A 23,901-nucleotide genomic window follows, 5' to 3' on the forward strand; every position below is an offset into this window, starting at 1 on the left:
TGCACCCTAGAGGGGATCACTGCCCTAGAAAGGATCATCTCCTTAACTTGAGTAGTATGCGGAGCATCTTTCATAGAATAAATCCAACTTGTTTCAAAGACATGATAATAGATTTTCAAGGAATGCCTCACATTAAGTAATAAAGTGATCATAAATAATACCATTCGAACCAACAAACCTGTGGCCTAGTGGTACAAGACCCCCACTTCCCAAAGGAATGTTAGGGGTTCGAACCTCAGTGGAAGCCGTTCCCGATTCATGGATCTCTCGGTTCGAGAAATAAAAATAAGAGGATCGAACCATTTCTTCTGACTCTTTTTCAAATTTGATAAATGTTGGTTGATCGTATATTTCATTATATTTCTTATTTGATCCCTTTGAATTCCATATTCGAAGTTGCGATCGGATCTATTCATTAAAAAGAATCGATTCAATACATTTCTTATGTATCCATAGATGCTATATTGGATTTGAATCAGATTTCGGATCAATCTATATTGCCTGATACCATTCGAGGTATTTTCAACAAGCTCACACAAAAAAATGATAATAATAATAAATATATATAAAGAAGAGCAAATCTATTTGCTTTAAAAATTATTTCATTTCACTTCCCAACATTTCATCCTATTTCAACCTGGCATACTGAAGATGAAGAAAAAAAAAAAAACCTTGACATGCATGTGAATCATATATCTTCAACCCCACAACTCTACACATCAAGCCCAGGAGTCTTTAGTATACTTGTTGGAAAATGTATGAAATAGTTATATACATGAAGACGTATACCAAGACTGCTTTGCAGCTTTATCAAGTTATCAAACAATATCCACATCCACGGTATCCTCCTCAAGCCCGTCTACGTCTACATTCTCATCACCGCCCTCATACTGCAAGCCAAATCAAATTGCTCATTTTAGATGCTAGATTGGAAAAAATATAAAGTTAATTCAAGCTGAATACTAGCATAAGAATTGAATTTTTATAAGAACTCTATATTTGATGCTATGGACAAATAACCATGGAGAAGAAAGATATCCAAAATTTATTTATGTTAAAACAGGCATGTGCCAATAATATACTGGCCATATTACCTAGACTTGTAAATTAAACTAACCTCCGCATAAGCATTTTGAGGAAAATGAGGTGGTGGCGGAGGCAGCGGAAATGGGAATCTTGGGATCTCAAATGAAACTTCTTTCTCGGCTCTTGTAGGAACAGCATCAACCACCTCAATCTTTTCCCCCATTTCAATCACTTCCACGTCATCCTCTGCATGAGCAGCCATTCCGGTTGATGACAGCAGTAAACCTGACTCAGAACCCTTCAACTGCACATTTTTATCATATAAAAATTTATCTCTCATCCCCTAAATGAAATTCAATAAAAGGACAATAAATAATGGACAAATTTTTCAGCATGGAGAATATTTATGAATGCGCAGTATGACATACTCAGGCCCCATTTACTGTGACCCCCTTTTTGTATCCACTAACTAAAAATCTTCTCAATCTACAAATTCATGATATTAACAGGTCCATAGCCAGCTGGCTGCTAAGTAACAAAAGGGATTTGGGGGGCATAACCAAAAAACAAGAGTCATTTTTATGTGCCAATTACATTTTTGAATTTAATATCACAACAATGTTACCATATAGCATGGCTTTGAAGTGAGTTCATAAAATGGACGATTGATTAGATGTCAAGTGAGTGCCCTTTATTGGTAAGAAACAGCTTTCCATCTCTTGGTGCAAGGGCGGAGCCAATTAAGGCCTAGGAGGGGCACATGCCCATTTTTTTATTGTTTATATATATAGAAAAAAATTCTATATAATGCCCAAAACTTTTTAATCTCCTTTACTAGAAGTTAAATTTCCTTTCTTCAATTAGACTCTAAATTTTTTTTCCTTTAAAATACCTCTCATATTTCTTTCCTTTTTCTTCATTATTTTTTCCCTGCTTCTTAAAATTCTTCTTTTTTCCCCTTGTAGTATGTAACTTTGTTTCCCATCTTATTCTTTTTATCTATTTCTCTTATTTAAATTTAGGGTAAAGTACACTAACAACCCCTGAAGTTTGACAAAAGGACACACAAATAAAACTTAGCCTATTTTAGGATAATGACATTTAAATATTGAAATTACCTTTCTAACCTTAGTAACCCATTTCTTTCTCTCCCTTCTCCCTTCCTTCATCCTTCTATTTTTTTTTTTTTTTTTTAAATATAATACACACGTGAGTATATATATATATATACACACGTGAGTATATATACACATATACATAAATATATATATATATATATATATATCAACACTGTGTCAATGATTCATTCCATCACTATGTTATAGTGCATCAAGCAGAAGAGCCACATAATAAAACAAATGGGGAAAAAACTTTGTTACTGAAATGATCGAATGACAAATTAAGAGAATAAGAAACAGAAAATTTAACTAAAATCATAAACATCAAGCTCCCCAAATCCAATTAACACAACCTAAAATTAGAACATGTAGATCCAACTCATAAACTGGATTAAAAATATTATAAACAAGTCTTGCAAACAAGCCAAAAGCTGGATTTATAACAGTAAAGCCTCCGTCTAATGCTGGAGTCATTTGTGAAAATAAGAAATACTGAGAAATTTCATGGCTTAGAATATATCTCATAAGAATATATATATATATAACTCACCCAAAATTCTTCATCGATTAGAGTCTCACGTGCCACAAAATTCCCTAACTCAATTCTATTTTCTTGAATTAACTCTTCTATTTTCTTCTGCAACCCTCACTTTCTCTCTCTAAAACTATTATCTTTCTCTCTCTATATCGTTCTGTCTACAATCCCTCTCTCCTTTTCCCATTCAGGGGCAATTGTGTACTTTTAACAAGTCAGCTTTTTTACCATAAATTTGAATTTAATATCAAGGGGTAATTTTGTCTTTTCATATGATTTAAGGCCTTGTTTGGATGGAATTTTTTCCAGGGAGTGTCATTGTCCCAAAATTGACTAAGTTTCATTTGTGTATCTTTTTATCAAACTTGAGGGGGTGTTAGTGCACTTTACCCTTAAATTTAATAATGTAATTTTATGAAGTCAATAGGGATAATTTCATACATGGTTTTCAAAATACAAAGATTTACATCTCTATTCAATGAAAATATTAACAAAAATCATACTCCCTCTATCCCATATTAGTAATCCATTTTTTCTTTTTAGAGTGTCCCAAATTAAATGTCCACTTTAAAAAGTAAAACAAAATAAATGCCATCTTTCCATAATTACCTTTCTAACTTTTCAAAAATCTTACAATTTGGTGTTATATATATTTAAAGTTTGAAGGACAACTTAGTAATTTGAAATGGGGACAATGTATTAATTACATGTCCCCTTAAAAAGTTATAAAATTAAAAATGGGCAACTAATAAGGGACGGAGGGAGTAGTGATTCTGCAATGATTTTTTTTTTTCTTCTTTGCCCTTTGATTTCAAGAATTTATATCATAAATTTTTATTTTTATTTTTTTTTACACTACGCCCCCCTGAATTAAAATCCTGACTCCGCCCTTGGTGAATTTTTTTATTTTTATTTTTTCATAAATGCTTGGTGAATTTTTTTCTATTACATTCTGAGGGGAAGGCAAAATTTTCAACTAGCTTATCCTGCATGTTGTGATTTATGAAGGGGGCACCTATCAAAACTTAGTACAATTGCTCCATCCCAAGAAAACACTGCTTAAGATTACATCGTATAACTAGGAGTGACAAAAGTCGACACGACCCTCTAACACAACACAATGTTAGCTAGTTTGGGTTGACCTTAATCGTTTTCGTGTTCGTGTTTCAGGGGGGTTCAACCCATTTAACCCAATTAGACCCGTTTAACTAATTGTGTCTATTTTCTCCTTCATATTGTCAAAGTTCAACCTTTTCGTGTCACCAGCTCTAGTACTCTCTCTCTCTCTCATTCTTCTCTCTCTTAAGCTTCGTTTTGTAGGAAAGAAAAAAAAAATGGATGGAAGGGCGAGAAAAAGGAATTGATGAGACATCCCTAGAGAAGAGCTTGTGTCATTCCCTCCTTTTGTTTGGTTGGATAAAAGAGAAGAGAAGAAACTGACAACTTAATGTGTTCGTTAGGAGAGATGGGAAGAGAGAATTTTAAATTGATTTTACTGTTATACCAATCATTATCTATAATATTGTAATTTATGAAGGATAGTATTGTAATTTAAAACTTTTATTATAGCCCTACTCACCTTCCCTCATCTCTTCCGTCCCATATTTGGAGGGATGTAAATTTGTGGAGGAGGAAGGATGACTCATCCTCCTATCATCCTTTCTCTCCTCTCTACTAAACGAATGAAGTTTGTCCCTTATTGCCTATCTTCTCTCCACCCCTCTTCCTTCCTTCCTACCGAAGAAAGCATTATGGAGAAGCCAAAGGCACGGAAAGAAAAGCAAGGCGTCCTACACAAGGTTGATAGTTATTAAACTAAAGAAGTGGAATTGGGTGTGGTTGCAATTAGTTGGTCAATATGCAAGACGAGCCCTGCGATTCACTAGATCACTCGTCAACGCAACTAGGGCAATAAATGAACCGAGCTCGGCTCGACATGGGCTAGGTTTGTGTTCATTTGTTTAATAAACAAACCGAGATCGAACAAAATTCTTAGATTCATTTATTAAACATTCAGCTTGTTTGTTTGTGAACGTGTTCGTGAACAGACTTGGTTAAGGGCTCGTTTTGAGCTCGAATATATATATATATATATATATATATATATATATATATCTCCAAACATACGTATATACTTTTTTTAGTCCATGCACTTTTAGATTAATCCACATAAAAAGAGGTCCGCTTAACTATAAATAACCATCCTTCATATATATATATATATATGCCCAACACAATTCATGACATAATGTTCTAGAAAGTATAATCCAAGCCCATTATCTTTCTCAATGACCCAAGCCCATCTACCATTTAAACATGACCCTAATCTCATTTCATTTTCATTCTATTCACGCAAATGAGAAGACTCCAAACACAGCAACAGCCCTAGCTACCCAACGCCGGAAAGCTCCAAGTACCGGCCACCCACCGATTGGGAGCTTGATCTTCCAAGGTTCTCTTCTCTCCCTCCTCTCATGTTATCAGCGGTGGAATCTGGATTTCTTTTTTGTTGTGTAAAGAGGTTGAAGATGATGGAGACCTGAAATCTACTCGAGTTCAGTGGTTTTATTCCTCCAGTTAAATGATACGGTAACTCTATGTGTGCGTCTGTGTGTATAAATGCAGATCGTGTATAAATCCTATTTCTTTGTGTAAAAAAAAAAAAAAAGATGGATATCGACTGGCGTAAACGATCTCACCGGGCTGAATTTCCCCAAACAATGTCAAGCCGAGCTCGATCTTGGCTAAGCTAGGCTCGATCGACCTCGAGCCGAGCCTCACCACCTCCAAGCTTGGCCCAACAATACTAGTATTGTATTCTTTGTTTTTTTGGTAATCAGATATTAAACGGGATCCAGGACAAAGAGTTAAACAGGTCATTAAACAAGTTACACGACCAATTTAACTTAAACAGGTCGTGTCATTACACGTCCCATTTAACAAGCAAGTTGCACAGTTCGTGTTGTGTTGCTCGTTTAATAAACACGTCGTGTTCATGTCAGGACCCTGACATGATTATTAAACGGGTCATGTTCAGGTTGACCTATTCAGCATAATACTACCGAGACAACACGATAATTATGACCCACCGACACAAATTGCAACCCTTAAATATTACCTCAACAATTCTTATGCATCAAATTTATGGCAAATAAACAAAAATGAACAGATGGAAACAAATATATATAAATGGAGATAGCACCTTATTTGCCAAGTGAACAATATCAGAATAATTCTTTCCTTGTTTAGGCTTGTCTTCATTAGCTAAGGGCCTACTACCATGATTTCCATTATACTCTAACTCAGCTTCCTTATTATCATTAGATTGAGCATGTTGGGCACTCCATCGAGAAAGCTTCTGTAATTTGATTGTTCCAGCCATAAATCTTTCTCCTTTTGTTAAATTTGCTGGTGCAGGAAAAAATGTCAGTATAAAAAAAACAAGCAAACATGATGCAATTAAATGGCGCAAATTAACAAACTAAGATAGAACCATAGAGCATCTCTTCTTGTTTATAAAACAATTATTAAATGATACATATTTAACAAACTGGGAAAAAACAAATAAATAAGCCCAAGTTATTCAAATAGGCGGTTAATGCATAAGCCCAAGTTATTGAAATTGGCAGTTGATGCATTTATTGTTGAATATGTACCAGGTGAATTAATCATAACTAGAAAAAGTGTAAAATAAAACAAAATCGTAGAGCCAATAGACTTCTCGTTTTAAATTTCTTCAAGGCCCAAATAAACAAATATTAAAAGAAAACAGAAAAGAAGAAAAGAAAAGGTGATATAGGAGCGGACCGAGTGGCATACTTGTTAACCCCAAGATTTCAACCCAAGGGATTTGGGTAATTTTGATGATACAAGCTATTAATGTGAGAATTTAACACTCTACTTGAGTATGAATAATTTCATATTATTATTATTAAAAACTCAAATAATTCAAAGGCAAAGCTCAAATGGATCTAAGGCTCATGGTCATGGAACTCAAAAGCTTACACTGAAGATCAAGTTGAAGACTATGGGTAGTATAGGCCAATGGTGAGAGCTAAGCTTTTTTGTGAAGTAATTTATATTGCATTTGATTAGATCTCAAATGAACTCCAGGACCTGATGAACTAATTATGCATCTCTAGAATAACTAAGTTGACCCTTAGACTTAGATGATTCACATTATAAGGGCAAAATAGTGAATTCACTTAGTGAAAGCCACTTTGGGCCTTAGAGGCCCTATTAGGCCTTGTGTATCTTCTAAGGGATGCACCTATCTTTATTTATCTTCAACTTATTTATTATATGCTTGCATATATAGTTGCTGAAGTTTCCATTTTAATCTAGTAAATTGGAAATTTTCCTATTGTTTGGGAAACAATACTAAAAAAATTGTTTCATAAATTATATTACTAAAAAAGTACACAGGTTTCATAAATCAATCAGTCCAGGTTTCTGCATTAGGTTGCAAATCAAATTTCATCGTAATGCTGATAATCAGCATTACTCAAAAACTTTAACTGCATGCCATGAATAATGTTAGTATGTCAAACCAATTACTAGGACGAAAAGGCCATCATGAGGGTGTTTTCAGGTCAGTGTGTGCTCTCAGAGGTTGTTGGCTGATAGTACTATGACATCGTGCTCTCTTGATCCAACAACTAAGGGTGTAACCTCAGAGAGAGAGAGAGAGAACCCACTGAGAAACTAAAAGGTACTAGAGAAGTGGCATCCAAGTTGACAACAAAATCAAATTTCATATTTAGAAGTGTACATTTGGTTATAAACAAAGTGCTTATATTATGCACCAAAACCACATCCATTATGGGGGCTTTCCTATATTTTGCAGCACACTTTTCCTTATGTACAACCCGGTGCTTGCATTGCACGCACACTAGCGTTCGCCAGTTAACAAAAACATGAAAAAATTGACATAATCCATTATGCACATTTTTCATGTTTTGATAAACTGGCGAACGCTAGTGTGCGTGCAATGCAAGCACCGGGTTGTAAATAAGGAAAAGTGCAACGCAAAATATAGGAAAGCCCTCATAATGGTTGTGCTTTCAGTGCAAAAGAATACTTTGTCTTACATATAGATGCATAAATTCTGACAAAAACTAATGTAGAATGAAATAATAAGAAATGGCTTTAAAAATTATAATTAAATGGAGAAACAGTTTATAATAGAAAGCAATTGAAAAAGAAATGTGGCAGGGCCCATTCATATGGGATAAAAGCAAGAATGATGATGGTGATAAGTAATTTTCATATCACCTGGTCTTGGCTCTTCAGCAGCTTCCACGTTAGACCGTGGCCTTTTCTTGCTTGGAGAAGCACGCTTTTGCGGCTCATTTCGAGGGCTTGTTGCTTGATTACCAATGGTTTCTCCATCACTTAAAATGTTGACGTTTGAATCCCCTTCATCAGCACCAAGTCTAGTAGTATCTGAGCCGAGCTGGTCTCCCAGCTTCTGAAGTCGAGCTTGTGACCTAAACATTTCATTATATTACCGATTGAATTATAAGAACCATCAAACCAAGCTATCATGTTAAAGAATCTGACAGCGAGGAGTAGTGCTGTGCAAGCAATCAAAAGGATACAAAAGGGAGCTGAAAAAGATACAAAAAGGCAAACAAACATGCAGAAGGGAGCCAAAAATATATTTAAAAGTGTAACTTGCCTCTTTAGCTCATCTTGTATCCGCGAGTAACGATTGTGTGCCTTGGTGAACTTTTTTATTTTCGAAGTTATCCTAGAAAAACAATTAGCCCAGTGGGTCCCCACAAAGAGAATGGGTAAGAGAGAAATCATCAGTCACACCTCAGAGCAACGCCTTACCTGTAATTGAGCAACAAGACAGAAAAATCTAGCATTTTCTGGAATATATACCTTTTGCATTCCTCTTTCTCTTTGCTCAACTGCATCTCAAGCTCCTGAACTTTAGAAGTAAGACTATCTTCTTCTTGGACCCTCTGTTCCAGGTAGATCTTTGGACAATCACATATTGTGTCAGAAAGTGTCTTAACATATAGATATAGATTAAATATAGAGACCAATAACAAAAAATATATATAGACATATATATATTAATAAAACCACAATGACTCCTCGCAATGAGGCGGTAAGGATAACGTATTAGTTATCCAAACCTTGATCCATATATTTGACATAGGGCTGTAAATAAACCGAGCATTGGACAAAACAGCTCGGGTTGTGCTTGGCTCGTGTTCGTTTGTTTAGTAAATGAACCGAACACAAACAAAATTTTCAAGCTCGTTTAAAAAAATGGAACAATCTCAAACAGCCTACGGCTCGGCTCATACAATCGTGAACAGGCTTGTTAATAGGCTTGTGAAAATTATATAAAATTTTATGAGATAAAGGCTTAGCCCACCCCACATACATTAGGCCCATTAAAAACTTTGTTACTTCTGTTTAAGATGTAAAACTTTGCCCAACCCAACGCATTTATAGCAACCTACCATAAACAACAGCCACCAACAGCAGCGATCTACTTGCCGGCAAACAATTTATCCTCTCTCTCTCTCTCTCTCTCTCTCTCTCTCTCTCTCTATCTATCTCTCTAGGATGGTGAATGGGCTGTACACTGAACAGATGCAAAATGTAAGTGGGGAAACATTCTTTTTTCTTATTGTTAAGAGAAGAGATAGCATTATACAGGAAGTGCCAAAGTGAAAGAAACCCAAGGACTTGCAATAGCCCAAAACCATATTTCATATAACATGTTTTACTCCAATTTAACCATCAGAATAGCCACTTCCTCAAACATGCACCTATTTATTTTCTTCCATACACCACAAGACACAGAGGAGCTGCATCTTAAAAAAGCCTTCATTCTTTTAATAGCAAAGTCACATCACCATCAACTAAACAAATCATTTACTACAGAAGTTTCCAGTGTACACCAAGAACTGAAAAGAGCATAGGCCGCGGATCTCTAGAAACCTCACAATGAATCTAGATGTCACTAATGTTCCCCTCTGCCATCCTACGCATGCAACAGCAGTTCGGTATCATTGTACTCCCTGCATGAGTCATGCCTAGGTTTACCAGAAGACATATATAGAGCATGTGAACTTTATGTGAAAAGGGGCAAAACCACCATTTAATTAAGCATGGGTTGATGTCCAACGGTTAGATATGAACAATGAAGCACAAGATAAAGAAATTGTGCAGAAATTATTGTAGGAAGTTAACTCACTAGTTATGAACTTAATCAAGCAACAAACTTTAATAATCTGCAAAAACAATTGTATGGAATAAAAGAGTGTCTAAACAACCAAGGGACTATCATAAGCTCAAATAACATACAAAGTTTCCAAAAAGAAACATGCTGAGATCAAATTTGGCACATAAAGATAATATATAAAATGTAACGGCAAAAAGCACACATAAAGGCCATGGTTTTTTTATATTTTTCCTAGGAAAAGGAAAAAGAAAGAAAGAAAGAAAGAAAAAAAAGATGCTGCAGCAACAACAAACAGATTGAACTAACCTCTAGTTGACTTTTGTGGTCATCTAGCATGGCGATATCCAACTGCACTTGCCTTAACTGCATTTTGTTTCAAAAGATATATAAAATAAATACTTATCAAAAAAAAAAAGAAGATATATACAATAAATAAAAACTATTAGCATATTGGTTACAATTAGAAGCATGAGCACCACCATTTCAAAAAAAAAAAAAAAAGAATTAAATTTCTTCAGTAATTCACTACAAACGACAAAATTTTTTAAACCTGCTCCTCAAGAATGTCTTTGGTTTCAGAGGATAATATATTTTTGTCTTTAACTCGATCTCCAGTAGAATCTGAGATTTTCCCACTCCCAGAAAAATCACTTTGTCCATCCAACTGTTGTCTCTTCCTGTGTTTTCTGTCACTGCAAGACAACATGTACAATACCATGAACCCAGTTAGAGTATAACATGGTAACAATAGCAAAAAGAAGTTTTAATAAAATTAAAAAAAAAAAACAATCTTAATGATTCTAATACTTGTTTAGTTTCAAAGAAAGAAGTACAAAAATAAGATATTATGTTAAATTTTGAGAAGTAAAGAATGGCACTCCTCTTACTCAAGATCAGTCAGGAGGCATACAACCTAATATAATCAACCATAGCGACTGCAGCAAGTATGTCTATAAAGGGCAAACCATATAGTCCCCGTTTAATAAATCAACAGCAGAAAAAATCAGCATGATCAATACCTCAAGAGGGGTTTTCGAGGTTAAGTTATTCTACAATTGTATGTTGGATTGCCCGGGCCCCATTTTTCCTTGGAAGGCCAGTTGGAGGTCGAAAGCTCCATTGAAGGTTGCTTTCTTCTCTTGGACCGCTGCTTGGGGAAGCATCCTAACTATTGATAATCTTAGAAAAAGGAGTCATGTTACAATTGTATGTTGGAGCGCCCGGGCCCCATTTTTCCTTGGAAGGCCATTTGGAGGTCGGAAGCTCCACTGAAGGTTGCTTTCTTCTCTTGGACCGCTGCTTGGGGAAGCATCCAAACTACTGATAATCTTGGAAAAAGGAGTCATGCTGTGGTTAATAGGTGTTGTTTGTGCAAGATAACGGGTGAATCTGTCAACCATCATCTTATTCATTGTTCAGTGGCTAGGGATGTTTGGTCTATGTTTTTGGGTGCTTTTGGTCTTCCATGGGTGTTCTCAGAATCCATGGTAGACTTGTTATAGACTTGGAAAGGGTGTGCAGTGGAGAGCTGAGTCAGAGATACCTGGAGGGCCACTCCCCTTTGTATTTGGTGGGGCATGTGGCGTGAGAGATAGGAGATTTTTTGAGGAAGAGGAGTCTCCCATTTGGGCTATTAAATACAGTATTCTTACTTCTTTATTCTTTTGGGTAAATTGGCAGGACTGTAATTCAACGGATTCTCTTTTGGATTTTGTGGATAGCTTAAAGCTATAGTGTCGTCTTGGACGGTTGTTGTCTTCTTTGGGAGCGCTCCCCTTTTGAGCGCCCTTTTATAAAATCTTACTTATCAAAAAAATAAATAAAAAAAATCATCACCGCAATTTTTTCCTTCCAAATGGGTGCGGTAAACAACCTTTTTAAGATTTGAGACAAGCCTTTCCTCTAGAAATTTAAGATTTTATATTAATCACATTAGATACCGCACAAACAACAAAAGTAATTTTTGGTCATTTAGAAGCCAAATTTGCATGAGGTTATGTAGTTGTTAAGAAATTTTCTTATACAAGTTTACAGGCAACCATTACAAAGATGCAAAGTGTGGTTCTCGTTTGACATTCAAACAACATGCATTGAAACAGAGATAGAGACAAGCCTTTCCACTAGAAATTTAAGATTTTATATTAATCACATATTCCCTCCATCCATCTGGATGCACCAACATAATCATGTCATATTGTTGATAAATGTCCTTTAAAAGGGAACGGCAAACAAGAAGACGGGAATGAATATAAAACAAACTTACAGTAAAAAAATTCGGAATGCTAGAAAAGGGGAGCAATACTTGTTTGAGATTTAAGCCACATACACTAGAGTTCCTACAAGTGTAACTCTCTTTATAAAGAATCAATGGCTATATGGCAGGCTTGGAAGCCGTATTCCAATTAGATGACATATATGAAATTTACTTTTAGGAAAATTTACATTTCATTTCTAATATATATATATATATATATATATATATATAAGCAAAAAACAAAATAAAATAAAATTACCTCCTCCTCTCTATAGATCTGGAAGGACTGTATCCTGCAATTAAAACAAAACAGATTAACACAGACTAAAAAAAAAAGAGGGACCAAGAAATAACAGAAGCATTAAAAGGGAAAATGATAAACTGCCTTGCTCCACTAGAGGGTTGATTGAGGCTTGGAGAGGGTGTTCAGTGGGGACTCTCATCCAGGATGCTTGGAGGGCTACACCTCTTTGTGTTTGGTGGTGTATTTGGCTTGAGAGAAATCGGAGATACTTTGATGGAAATGAAAAGCCTATCTCTATGATTAAGTTCTCTATTCTTTCCACTCTTTTTTGTTGAATTTCAGGGAGGGATTATCGATCTGTTGAGGAGTTGGTTGTTTTTTTGGCCTCTTTGAAGGCTTGAGGCGTTTTGGCCTTGTTATTTTGTTCTTGGGTCTCGCTCCCCTTTTGAGCGGTTTTTCAATAAAATTTACTTATAAAAAAAAAAAGAAAGAGGGAAAAAAAAACCAACAATAACAACAAAACCTTTTCCCAATTACTTGGGATCGGCAGGGAAAGAAAACCAAATGGTCCCTAATATTTACACCATGGTGACTAAGCTCAACACAACCAATAAAAATGAGAAGAAATCAAAATCTATTATAACAATAATTAAATCACAGCAGCAATACTGGCAATAATTAGCAATACTAGAACATAAAAGGGGAAAAATACAATGATTTTGTTTCTAACCATGAGATGCATATCGGCCTCTAACATCTCTCCCATGAGAATACCGTTGCAGTGGAGAATGCCTTTTGTCAAGCTTATCTCTCAAGTCACTACCTTGATATTCCCGCCTACCTGCAACAAGGAAGAGAGACGAATTTCAAGTAGGTTGACACAGTCATCATTTCGTTTCAAATTTGAAAGCAGGAAGCCCGTAGTTGATAACAAAGTAAGCTTACCATGGTACAACATGAGTAACATAATAATGAACAGTTATAGTGCCTTCATGCCATTGCCAAAGAGGACATAGAAAATACCGCTCTCATATAATGAATAGATATAGATATACCAGTGTTTGAGCTTATACCATTGAGAAAACCCTTCAAATATCATAGAAGCAACAGATAAAGGATAGATGAATCCCTGTCTTCTCGAGCAATTAAAAAAACAATGCATTCTGTGTGGTACAGATTTCTCCTTGGTGCCATATCAAAGAATAATTTATAATCCATCCCACATGTAATATATTGGTCTGTTCTGACTCTATCTCCCATACAAGAGATCCCTTTGTAATGTCATTGAAGGAGAATTCACAGATGAAGGAAATACCACATGCTCCACCAATAGACAAACTGCAGAACTTACTAGGAATAACATTTGGATGTATCATCGAACCAGCTTGTAATCTATATGTTATGGAAGAAAATATGCCCAGAAAAACCTAAATTCTGATCCTTCATATAATGCTGCTGTTTCATAGATACATTAAGATTAGAGTAAACCAGGATGAAGTTTGCCGAGAAACAACACCAAAAGCAGCATTAAGATAAACCAACCAGCACAATCCATTCTGATAAAAAAGTACTGTCAGTCATTGAACTTTCTATTGGTTAATCAAATACCCAAACTGCTGAGATATTATGAAGTGTGTCATACTTGATCATACCTTAACCAGCAATTTACAAATTTGAGGGTTGTCCAAGAATATCTTCTGTAATTTATCGCGCAATGTGAAACATTAAGCTTCAACTTGTGCAGAGCCTAAGGCGTGCACAAATGATAGTACTAGATTTTGAATAGAAACCCAAAAGTGATTTATGACACGGAAACTAATTAAGAATAGTTTACTGAAGAACAGAAACTAGCTATCAAAAAAATTAAAAAATACTAAAAAAGAACTCCAAAAAATATGCATTTGAAAAACATAGTAAGTACCCATTGAACGATGGATCTAAGTAGGATGTAATTAGAATCTCTTTAAAACAATAATGGACTTGAATTTTTTAAAAGGTAACATTTCAAAATTATAGTTTGCAGTTCACGTGCATGTTCAAATTGAATTTTACATTCCCTCCAATATCTCCCTAGTTTTATAAGTTTTCAAGCAATGTTTGTCTGTGTACTCTAAAAATTAAATAATTCTACACTGGCAATGAGACTTTTATTCAACTTTCCATTAACAGACTTATTTTGTGAAAGTTTATTTTGTGTTAAATTCAAATCTCCATCATCACAAAGTATTAGCTGGGAAAATATGATCACATTAAAACAAAGAAACAACTAATTTTAATAGACAAATCAAATAAATTTTAAGGAAAATTACTTTGATTTGAAGAAAATCATACTAAGGGGATCAATAGATGTCAAAAAGATAACATGCAAAACATCTCACAATACAAACACGTTTTCAGTGCATCTAAAGGTTTATACTAAAATCAAAAATCTGAAATATGACATATATCAGCATCATTTTCTTACTTTTGCTTTCCAGCAGCACCTATCAAATTGTCTCTACAGCAGTGTAGCATTAAGTATGATAATATAGGATCATTGTCAAATATGAGAGTTTGTAGTAAATAACAACAATATGGTCATTCAATACGTGAATAACCATCAACAATTGTTAATAAGATATCTAGTTTCCATGCTATATAATCTACGAGGGCATCTGCATTCATTACTCTCACAATTCCTTAACCAAAACAAGAAAGAGAAAGAAGGTATCTTGACCTAATGCGATTTCCACTTAAATACGTGTTTCAATATAATGAGATCCAAATTATGGAAAATAAATAATATAAGAGTTTCAAGCATACTAATGACAGAAAATGAACAGGGTCAATCAAGCACATGTAGCAATGAAACATTTCGATCTTGAATATGGTTTATTGGCATCATATAAATTTACAATAGTTTCAATATGTAAAAAATTATAATATAGAGTAACGGACATGAGAAGCAAAATTACCATGGAAGGAACCAGGGAAGCGCCTAAGTTCAGCTTTTCCGTGGGCAAACGAGCAACTCTGATGAGGACAACGACCGTTCTGATACAATACGCAGAGCTTCGTCTTGTATAGCTTTCGTTCAACCATCCTTAATGTTTGTATTAATGTGTGTATAGATTTGCCGAATTTAACAAATCACCGAGAAATATTGTGTCGAAAAAATGAATCAATCCACGAACATATTAACGAATAACATCTGAACTGGACATAATGCTTAGAAGATAGAACTGCAGCGATTAAAACCAGCCCTAGGTTGGGAGAGTGAATAATGTCGAGCCAGAGCGCAAGAACCCTAATTTTCACGGCATTGAACCAGAGCGCAGGAACCCTAATAAAACACTTGAATATACCAGGAGTCGCGTCTGTGTATAGATTGAGTGAACTGAAACGTACCTGGAGCGCGAAATGTGCTTGTTCTGTAGAGAAAATTCAGAGCCGGAGAAGAATTCATAAACCCTAGAATACTTGCCTTTTCGAGTAGATTCGTTGAAGCCCCAAATAAAGCCCAAGTTAATACGTAGTAACCTAATGCCCATAGTGAGACCCGATTGTAGGATTTGGACCCAATCTAAGATTGGGCCGAGTGATTTCAGCAGAAAATTAAATGAAACCGTCTTAAATACAATTATTATAAGAGCAATGATACTTACGTCCAACACTTATAATGAATTATCTAATCAAATAAGTTTTAATTAAATATTTATACCAAGTATAACATGGTGGTTTTACTCACAAGTTTTAATTAAATATTTATACCAAATATAACATGGAGGTTTTACTCATTTGTAATGAATTGTCTAACCGAATAATTTTTAATTGGTTATTTATATTAAATACAACTAAATGGAGGACTTCACTTTCTTGTTATGTAATTGATCAATTAAAAAAATAAGTCTAATGATTCGCAACTGATAATTAAGCATTTTCTCTTTTTATTCAATTTGATAGAAGAGAATAGAAAAAACTGACAATTTAATTTGATAAATAAAAAAAAAGTATCATTAAACCACCTTTATTTTATTTATGGTATTTATTAAATATTTATGAAGGGTGATGTAATAATTTAAAACTTCTCTCTCCTATCTTCCGCCTAGACGGATAAACATTTATGAAGGAAGAAGAATAACTCATCCTTCCTATTATCTTTTCTTTTCTTATATCATCTCTACGGAACTTAGGAAATTTATTTCTTATTTCCTATTTTCCTTCCACCCCTTTTTTTTTCCTTCTTACCAACATACCATTTAAGATTAATAAACCTATTACATTTCTAACAGCATAACGAGTTGAGCGTACAACTAAAAAATTTAAACTATTTAATAAAAGTTGTTTACTCATTCATATATACTGAAAGGCTTTCATGCGGTCCAAAACAACGTACTTTTAAACGGACCACCAAAAGTCAAATAATCAATTACACTTTATTACTTTATTACACTTAACCATAAGCTAATAATGTTACCTTTAATAGTTAATTTACCATAATACCTTTATTCAATCTCTCTGGTCCTTAATCTTCCTTGCAATCTCAACCACTACCGCCATATCCACACCATCACAACCACTTGATTCTCCAAAAACGGACTCCAAGGCTACCAGATCCAGGTCACCCTTTCTTTCTCTCTCTTCTATTTGCACTTTGATTTATTTATTTTTTTATTATTTATTTATTTTGCTCTCTTAATTTTTTTTCCATTATTGCTCTCTTATTTATTTTTTATTTTTTTGCTCTATTAATTTTTTTCTTCGACCCATTATTCTTTTCTTCGACCCATTATTCCACACTTCGTGAATAAATTTTTTTTTAGGGTTCAGGAATAAGCTTTTTTTTCCCTCCAATTTAGATCATCATTAACAAGAACTTTAAACAGAAAGTATGTATTGCTTAATCCTACCATAGAAACAATAAAAAGTCTCCAAATTTGGGTTTTCTGGAACTCCATAGCTCAATACTAATAAGGACAAGAGAGATTGAATAAAAGTACTATGGTAAATTAACTATTAAAGGTAACATTATTAACTATGGTTAAGTCTGATAAAGTAATAAAGTGTAATTTACTATTTGACTTTTGGTGGTCCGTTTAAAAGTACGTTGTTTTAGACCGCATGAGAGCCTTCCCGTTCATATATATATATTACTTCCCATCAGTTCCATATCTATTTTTAAATGCATTGCAATGTCATTGGAATATATATCAATTTATGCCCAATTTGGAAAATGGTCCATTACTTTTTATTCTATTTTTTTTAGCGTAAAATGCAAAAAAAACCCTGAACTATGTTTTTGTTGCAATTTACCCCATAACGTCAGCTTTTGATGCCGAAAAATTTGAAAGACCAGTTTACCCTTATACACTACGTCGTTTTAACTTAGACACTTCTTCTTCTTTCTTTTTTTTCTTTTTTTTTGCCAAAACATTTTAAGTCTTACCATAATCTACTATACTTGATATATGTTGTTCACCAAACACAACCCAAACCAAAGAAATTAGAGAGATAGAGAAAAAAGAGACCAGAGAGATGAAATAGAAGAAAAATAATCATAAAGAAGGCAACATCTATTAGAGATCATCACCATCTTCTACGTTTTCATGTGTCAATGGATTGAAATTTTTGGAATTTTCTGAAATTAAGGTTCTAAATAATTAGGGATTTGGCCTTCCCTTATTTCCCCTGTTTGCTCTGTAACTCCAAAGCCCAACTCTAACATTTACTCCTTAGACCGATTCTTTTAATGGCACCTATTGATTCTCATTCGTTCACATATTGATTCACCCATTTTACACGCAGTTGATTGCAAATATTTAACCTTGGATCTCATTTGCATAACCACATGACAAGGTTGAAGATGAATGTCGTAAAAATTTTGAGACTGTAATTATTGATTTTTTTGGTGGAAAAGTTGCATAACAGGTACTGAGCATTTGGTAGCGATGATGGTGATTGCGGAAGTGGTGGGTGCTGGCAGTGGGATGGATTCTACGGTGGTTCAGTATAAATTGTTTGAGTTTTTGAAAAGAGTAATTTACATAGACCTCCCATATGGTTTGCCATAATTACAGATGGCACCGTTCCTATTCCGGAAATTACGCGAACCTCCCCTACTTTTGAAAATATTTTACACGGACCTCCCTCCCGTTACGATCAACGCCAGTCAACAACGGAAATTGATGACGTCATCTACTATTTTTTCTAAAATCCCTAAAATACCGGTCTCTATATAATTTCATATTATATATATATATATATATATATAAAATAGAAATTATAGACTGATCTAGAAAATCAGATAAACCGCCGTTGGGGTCATCTCGGATGATGTCGAGAAGCGTCCGGTTAATCGGCGCCGCTCTCTTCTCGCTATCCAGGATTATATAACTGGTAATTCCAAATTTATGTGTTTTTGGTAAAGGGCAAACCGTATGTTCATATCCTCCTACAAAATTTATTTCCATATGCTCCATGTTACCAGTGGTAGAATATTCTCAGAAAAATGTTGGGTAATCAGTTTTAACAATCCGCTATCATCTCCTCCAATGGAGCACGGAATGAACCACTAATACATCAATTCACCAGAAAAGTGATGACCTAATTCGATGCCACAACCTGAGATATTTACTCGTTCATCAAGTAAGATCCAAGTTCCATTATGCGCGTACACGCATTTGTCTGAATCACTATCAATCTCAATGCCTGAGACCAGTTTTAACAAATTGCAATTGAAATCCTAATGTTGGTACAAAAAAAGTTGTCCAGATACACCATTTATATAAATAACACCAGAACTCTATTAAAGAAGCCAGCGAACCTACTATTGCCAAACAGAAAAAAAACAAGAATAGGAGGATCCAACACTTGTATAGGTGAAAATGGAAATATAAGCCAAAAATATTAAATTCTGATGGAAGTACAATCCAATCACTCCACTTTCCCTTTTGAGACCAAAATGACTAAAGGAATTTTGCCGTTGATAAATCAAAGTAAGCCTAGCATCATATTCATCATCATTTAAAAATTTCTCATCAATGTGAAGTGGGTAATTCCTTTGTTCATATGTTGAACTTTTGAGGAACCATATCGAAGTCATCGAATTCAAATCTTTGACGCTCTCTCCCAGCCTGAATTAAAAGCATATTGCTCAATTAGTTTCCAGCAATTACCAGTTAAATTTCAACAGAAAATTTTCAATCAGAGAGAGATAGGTCTCGATTAGAGAGAGACAGGACCAGATCTGATACTTCTCGCTTTTGATTTTGTTGTGTCTGTAAAAAATGTTTTTCGCAATTAGGGATAAGAAACGTATATACTGAGAAAATTCTAAAAACAAGGCCTGAGAGAAAGTGAGTCAAAAAACTGATGAAGGTAAATCCTTGAATGAAGGTTAGTGATGGATTTTGCGACTTGCACTTTTGGAGAAGACGACAAGCTGATGTCATGCCTACCCAATAACTGAGAGGGGTAGTTTAGTAATTTTAGATGCCAATGAGAGGGTATTTCAGTAATTTTGACATCTCCGTTTGTGTATTTAATGGTCCGTCACACATAAGGGTGATTTGTGTAGGATATTTTCAAAAGTAGGGGAGGTCCGCGTAATTTCCGGAACAAGAAGGGTGCCGCCTGTAATTATGACAAGCCATAGAGGAGGTCTGTGTAAATTACCCTTTTGAAAATTAGTAGTGCTATTGATTGGCGTTGAGGTGGCGATGGTGTTGGTGGCGGTAGTGGTGGATGGTGGCAGTGGGTTTGTGGTCTGGGTTCTTTTGGCCAATTATTTAAGTTTTTAGGCAAAAGAAAGAGGGTTAGTGGTTGGATTTGTTCATGTTATGGTGGCATTGATGGTGGTTGTGGATATGCTAGGGTGATAGCAGTGGATGAGGGATGATGACAGTGGCTTTGTGGGGTTCAATTGGGTTTTACGTTATGAATTATTTGGGTTTCAAAGACGATAGAGAAGGTGCTGGTTGAATTGGCGGCGGCGGCGGCGGTGGCGATGTCTGTGGCGATAAGCATGCTGCTATGGCTGAGTACCAGAAGATGTGTCGATAAAAAAATTGATGCAAATAGTGAAATTCCCCAAACTACCCAATAAAGCAAGCACTCGGAGTTGTGAAATTGGTGATGAAGCATAAACCTGATAATGCTCTGGTTGGGTTTGCCTTGTTTGGGATGCGGGTTCAGTAGAGTTAGGTGTTGGGGGGCAAGGTTAGGTAGTGTTTGGGTGTGTAGTTTATAAGGTGTTTGGGTCTGGGTTACAAAAGGACATTATTGTCCTTCAATGTTCATAAAGGCAATATGGTCATTTAGTATAAAATGTAGGTCACGTGCCTATACATGTTGCATTTAACGGTGATATACAATAGGGGTGCACACGGTTCGGTTCGGTTAGGTTCTTGCTGGAATCGGAACCGGAACCGGTCTCAACGGTTCCTAAAAAATGGAACCGGAACCATGGACAGTGGAACCGAACCGGAACCGAACCGTAAAAACGGTTCGGTTCCGGTTCGGTTCCATGGAATCGTTAACCAAGCTGACTTTTTCAATATTATTTTAATTTCTCTGAAAAAAAATACAAATACAATAACAAAAATAAAAACATAAATAAACACAAAATATAAAAATATTACATCCCACAAATTCAGTTAATCCATTAGAATTACAAAAAAGAAAACTGAATCAACATTCAACATTCAACAATCCAAGAGTTACAGATAATAGTCTTAAAAGAATGTGGAGAATTTGAAATAGTCCATTATGCAGCAGTACCATTATCAGCTACTCTGCTTACAGCCTCAAACAGAAAGCAATCAAAGCATCTTCCCCACCTTTTAAAAAAAACCAAGAGTTACAGAATGACATTTGGCAAACCAATGAAAAATATATGGCATTGGCAATTCTTAGGAGAAGATGTCTGAAAGGTATTCTTAGGAGGATATGTCCACTGAAAAATATATGGTAACTGTCGTAAACTAGATTTTCACAAAAAAAAAAGAAAGAAAAAAAAGACACAATTTGCAAGCATTTTGAATCCCCTAACGAGACATTAAAATAACTTAAAACATGCCACATGGAGCAGTACTCTCAACTGCTAACTGGTGTGAGGAGAGGATACACTCTTTCAATTCATTTATAATGCGATTCATCAGCAAATATTTACATGCATCAAACAAATCAGTACAGGTCAAGAATTGATTTTACATTGGCAATTATTTTGTGTAAGAAATTTAACAACTAAGACATATATATATATATATATATATATATATATATATATATATATATATATATATTAATTACTCATTTCATAAAGCCCCTAAATCACTCTCTTCAATAATTCAATCTCAGACTTACAATTTGCAGATAATCCTTTATAAGTATAATCAGTAAAAGAACTCACCAGTGACTCAGTGAAACATTCTACTGCATCATGCATGGCTGCATGCTGCTGCCAAGTGTTAATCAGCTGTTACATTCTCATCTACAAAAGATAAAGACAACTTTTATAAATATTTCAAAAAAAGCAAAATACTTTAAAACTAAATTTTATATAAAATTATTAGTATCAGATTCAATTACTTAAATTTCAACCATAGTTTCTTCCACTTGAATTGGGACTGGTGAAGAACGCAACCAATCTTGTTCGCAAATTAAGCATTCCACAATTTTGGGACTAAGAGAACTATGAAATCGATCAAGAACACAACCTCCCGTACTAAATGCGGACTCTGAAGCAACAGTAGAGACGGGAATGGCTAAAACAACATTTGCAACTTCAGAAAGAACTTTATACCTCACACTATTCACCTTCTACCAATTCAAAATATCAAAGTTTGAACTATTCTTTTCACGAGATTCCGCCGAATATTTGTTCACTTCAGTTTTGTCTCTCTCATCACCTTTTTGTTCCATATGTTTTTCAAACTTTGATAGTGAGACCACATCATTTGTACCACCAAATCGGTCAACCGCCATAGTATTAGTCTCAATATTTACAATTTGAAATGAGGATGAATTAGCTAACTCAGCCTTTTCAAATTCATCAAAAAAATGTTTCAGCATATCTACTATCCTTTTCATCAACACATTTACCTTGGCTGGATCATGAATTTTGGAGAAACAAACCTTAAATATATTAATTTACAACGAGGATCTAACACATTTGCAATGAATAGCATTACATTCAACTTTTCAATGTTTCCCTAATACTTATCAAACTTGATCTTCGTTTTTTTAGCCATGGCACATATACAAGGATTTAAACTTTTAGACCATTCAACCAAGTTAGCTTCAATGCCACAAATTTCACTGAAGAACAAATTAGAAGTGACATACAATGAACCAGACAAACGCACTGTGGCATCATAGAATTTTTGCAATATTTGAGTAAAAAAACGAGTATCATCCCAATCCTTAGCCGTAGGAATTCCATCATTACTACTAAGTTCAAATTTGAATTGCTCTTCATATGCTAGCCTTTCAAATGCTTTTTGAAATTTGATTGCAGCCTCTAGCATTAGATATGTGAAGTTCCACCTATTTGGAACATCTAGGCACAAAAAGCTTTTACTTGTTATCTTCTCCTTCTCTACACATGTTTTGAAGCATTGTTCTGTTTGTGGAGAACTCTTAACATACTTTACTGCCCCACAAATTCAAATTATTGAATCTTTCAGTTCATTTAACCCATCTTTCACAACTAAATTAAGAATATGAGCACAACACCTAACATAAAAAAAATCACCACCCAACATGAAAGTTTCATTACCCTTATAAATCGTGTTCTTCAAATATCCAATAGCAACATCATTTGAACTCGCATTATCAACGGTAATAGTACTTAATTTCTCAATACCCCACCCCATCAAACAGTCTTCCACAGCCTGACCAATCGCCTCACCTTTGTGACTAGAAAGTGTACAAAAGCTTATTATTCTTTTATGCAATTTCCAATTACTATCAATAAAGTGAGCTGTAAGGCACATGTAAGACAGGTTTTGTAGTGAGGTCCATGCATCTGTAGTGATGCAAATCCTTTAGTTTGGCTTCAACAACAAGTTTTTCAATCTTTTTTTCTCATCAAGATACAATGCAAAACAATCCCTTGCCAAGGTAGTACGTGACACAATTTTAAAATTAGGTTGCAATTTGCTACAAAACAAACGAAAACCTTCATGGTTTACAAATTTGAAAGGCAACTCATCTATAATAATCATTTTAGTAAGAGCTAGCCTACATTTTTCTTGGTTAAAGCTCCAAACACAAAGGCTACTACTATCTTTTCGTGTCCCCGATTGAAATGACAAAAGCTTTTGTTTTTTGTCTATGTTGGAGAATTTGGGACAAACTTTAATAAGATATTTTTTTAAAGCACTGGTCCCATTCTCACTCGACCACTTAAATACTGCTCCACAATAGTTACATTTGGCACCATTTGGCTTCCCATCTTTTAATTCTTTACTAAAATGTTCCCACACAGGAGACCGACCCTTTTTTTTACCTTCTTTTTTTTTTTGTTGTTTTAAG

General features: G+C 34.8%; 1 protein-coding gene across 4 annotated transcripts; it reads right to left on the bottom strand.

Moving 5' to 3' along the window:
- Positions 1 to 657: 657 nt before the first annotated feature.
- On the bottom strand, positions 658 to 15,873 carry LOC132307342 (zinc finger CCCH domain-containing protein 13). Of its 4 annotated transcripts, none has more exons than XM_059805070.1 (12): positions 15,342 to 15,466; positions 13,333 to 13,839; positions 13,118 to 13,228; positions 12,403 to 12,436; positions 10,440 to 10,581; positions 10,196 to 10,252; positions 8,569 to 8,666; positions 8,360 to 8,431; positions 7,954 to 8,168; positions 5,882 to 6,087; positions 1,118 to 1,330; positions 658 to 890 (listed from the first exon to the last, which is right to left on the bottom strand). In XM_059805070.1, exons 2-12 carry the CDS (start codon positions 13,352 to 13,354, stop codon positions 819 to 821), a joined length of 1,242 nt encoding a protein of 413 aa, XP_059661053.1. In that variant the 5' UTR covers positions 13,355 to 13,839; positions 15,342 to 15,466; the 3' UTR covers positions 658 to 818. The 4 variants fall into 4 exon arrangements, with proteins under 4 accessions (XP_059661053.1, XP_059661055.1, XP_059661051.1 ...); XM_059805072.1 differs by having other exon boundaries at positions 13,333 to 13,842; positions 15,342 to 15,457; XM_059805068.1 differs by lacking the exon at positions 13,333 to 13,839 and having other exon boundaries at positions 15,342 to 15,873.
- Between the last annotated feature and the right edge of the window lie 8,028 nt (positions 15,874 to 23,901).

Source organism: Cornus florida, unplaced genomic scaffold, assembly GCF_030987335.1.
Source record: "Cornus florida cultivar Cherokee Brave unplaced genomic scaffold, ASM3098733v1 CherokeeBrave_3.0.0_Hap2_Chr05, whole genome shotgun sequence".
NCBI lineage: Eukaryota > Viridiplantae > Streptophyta > Magnoliopsida > Cornales > Cornaceae > Cornus > Cornus florida.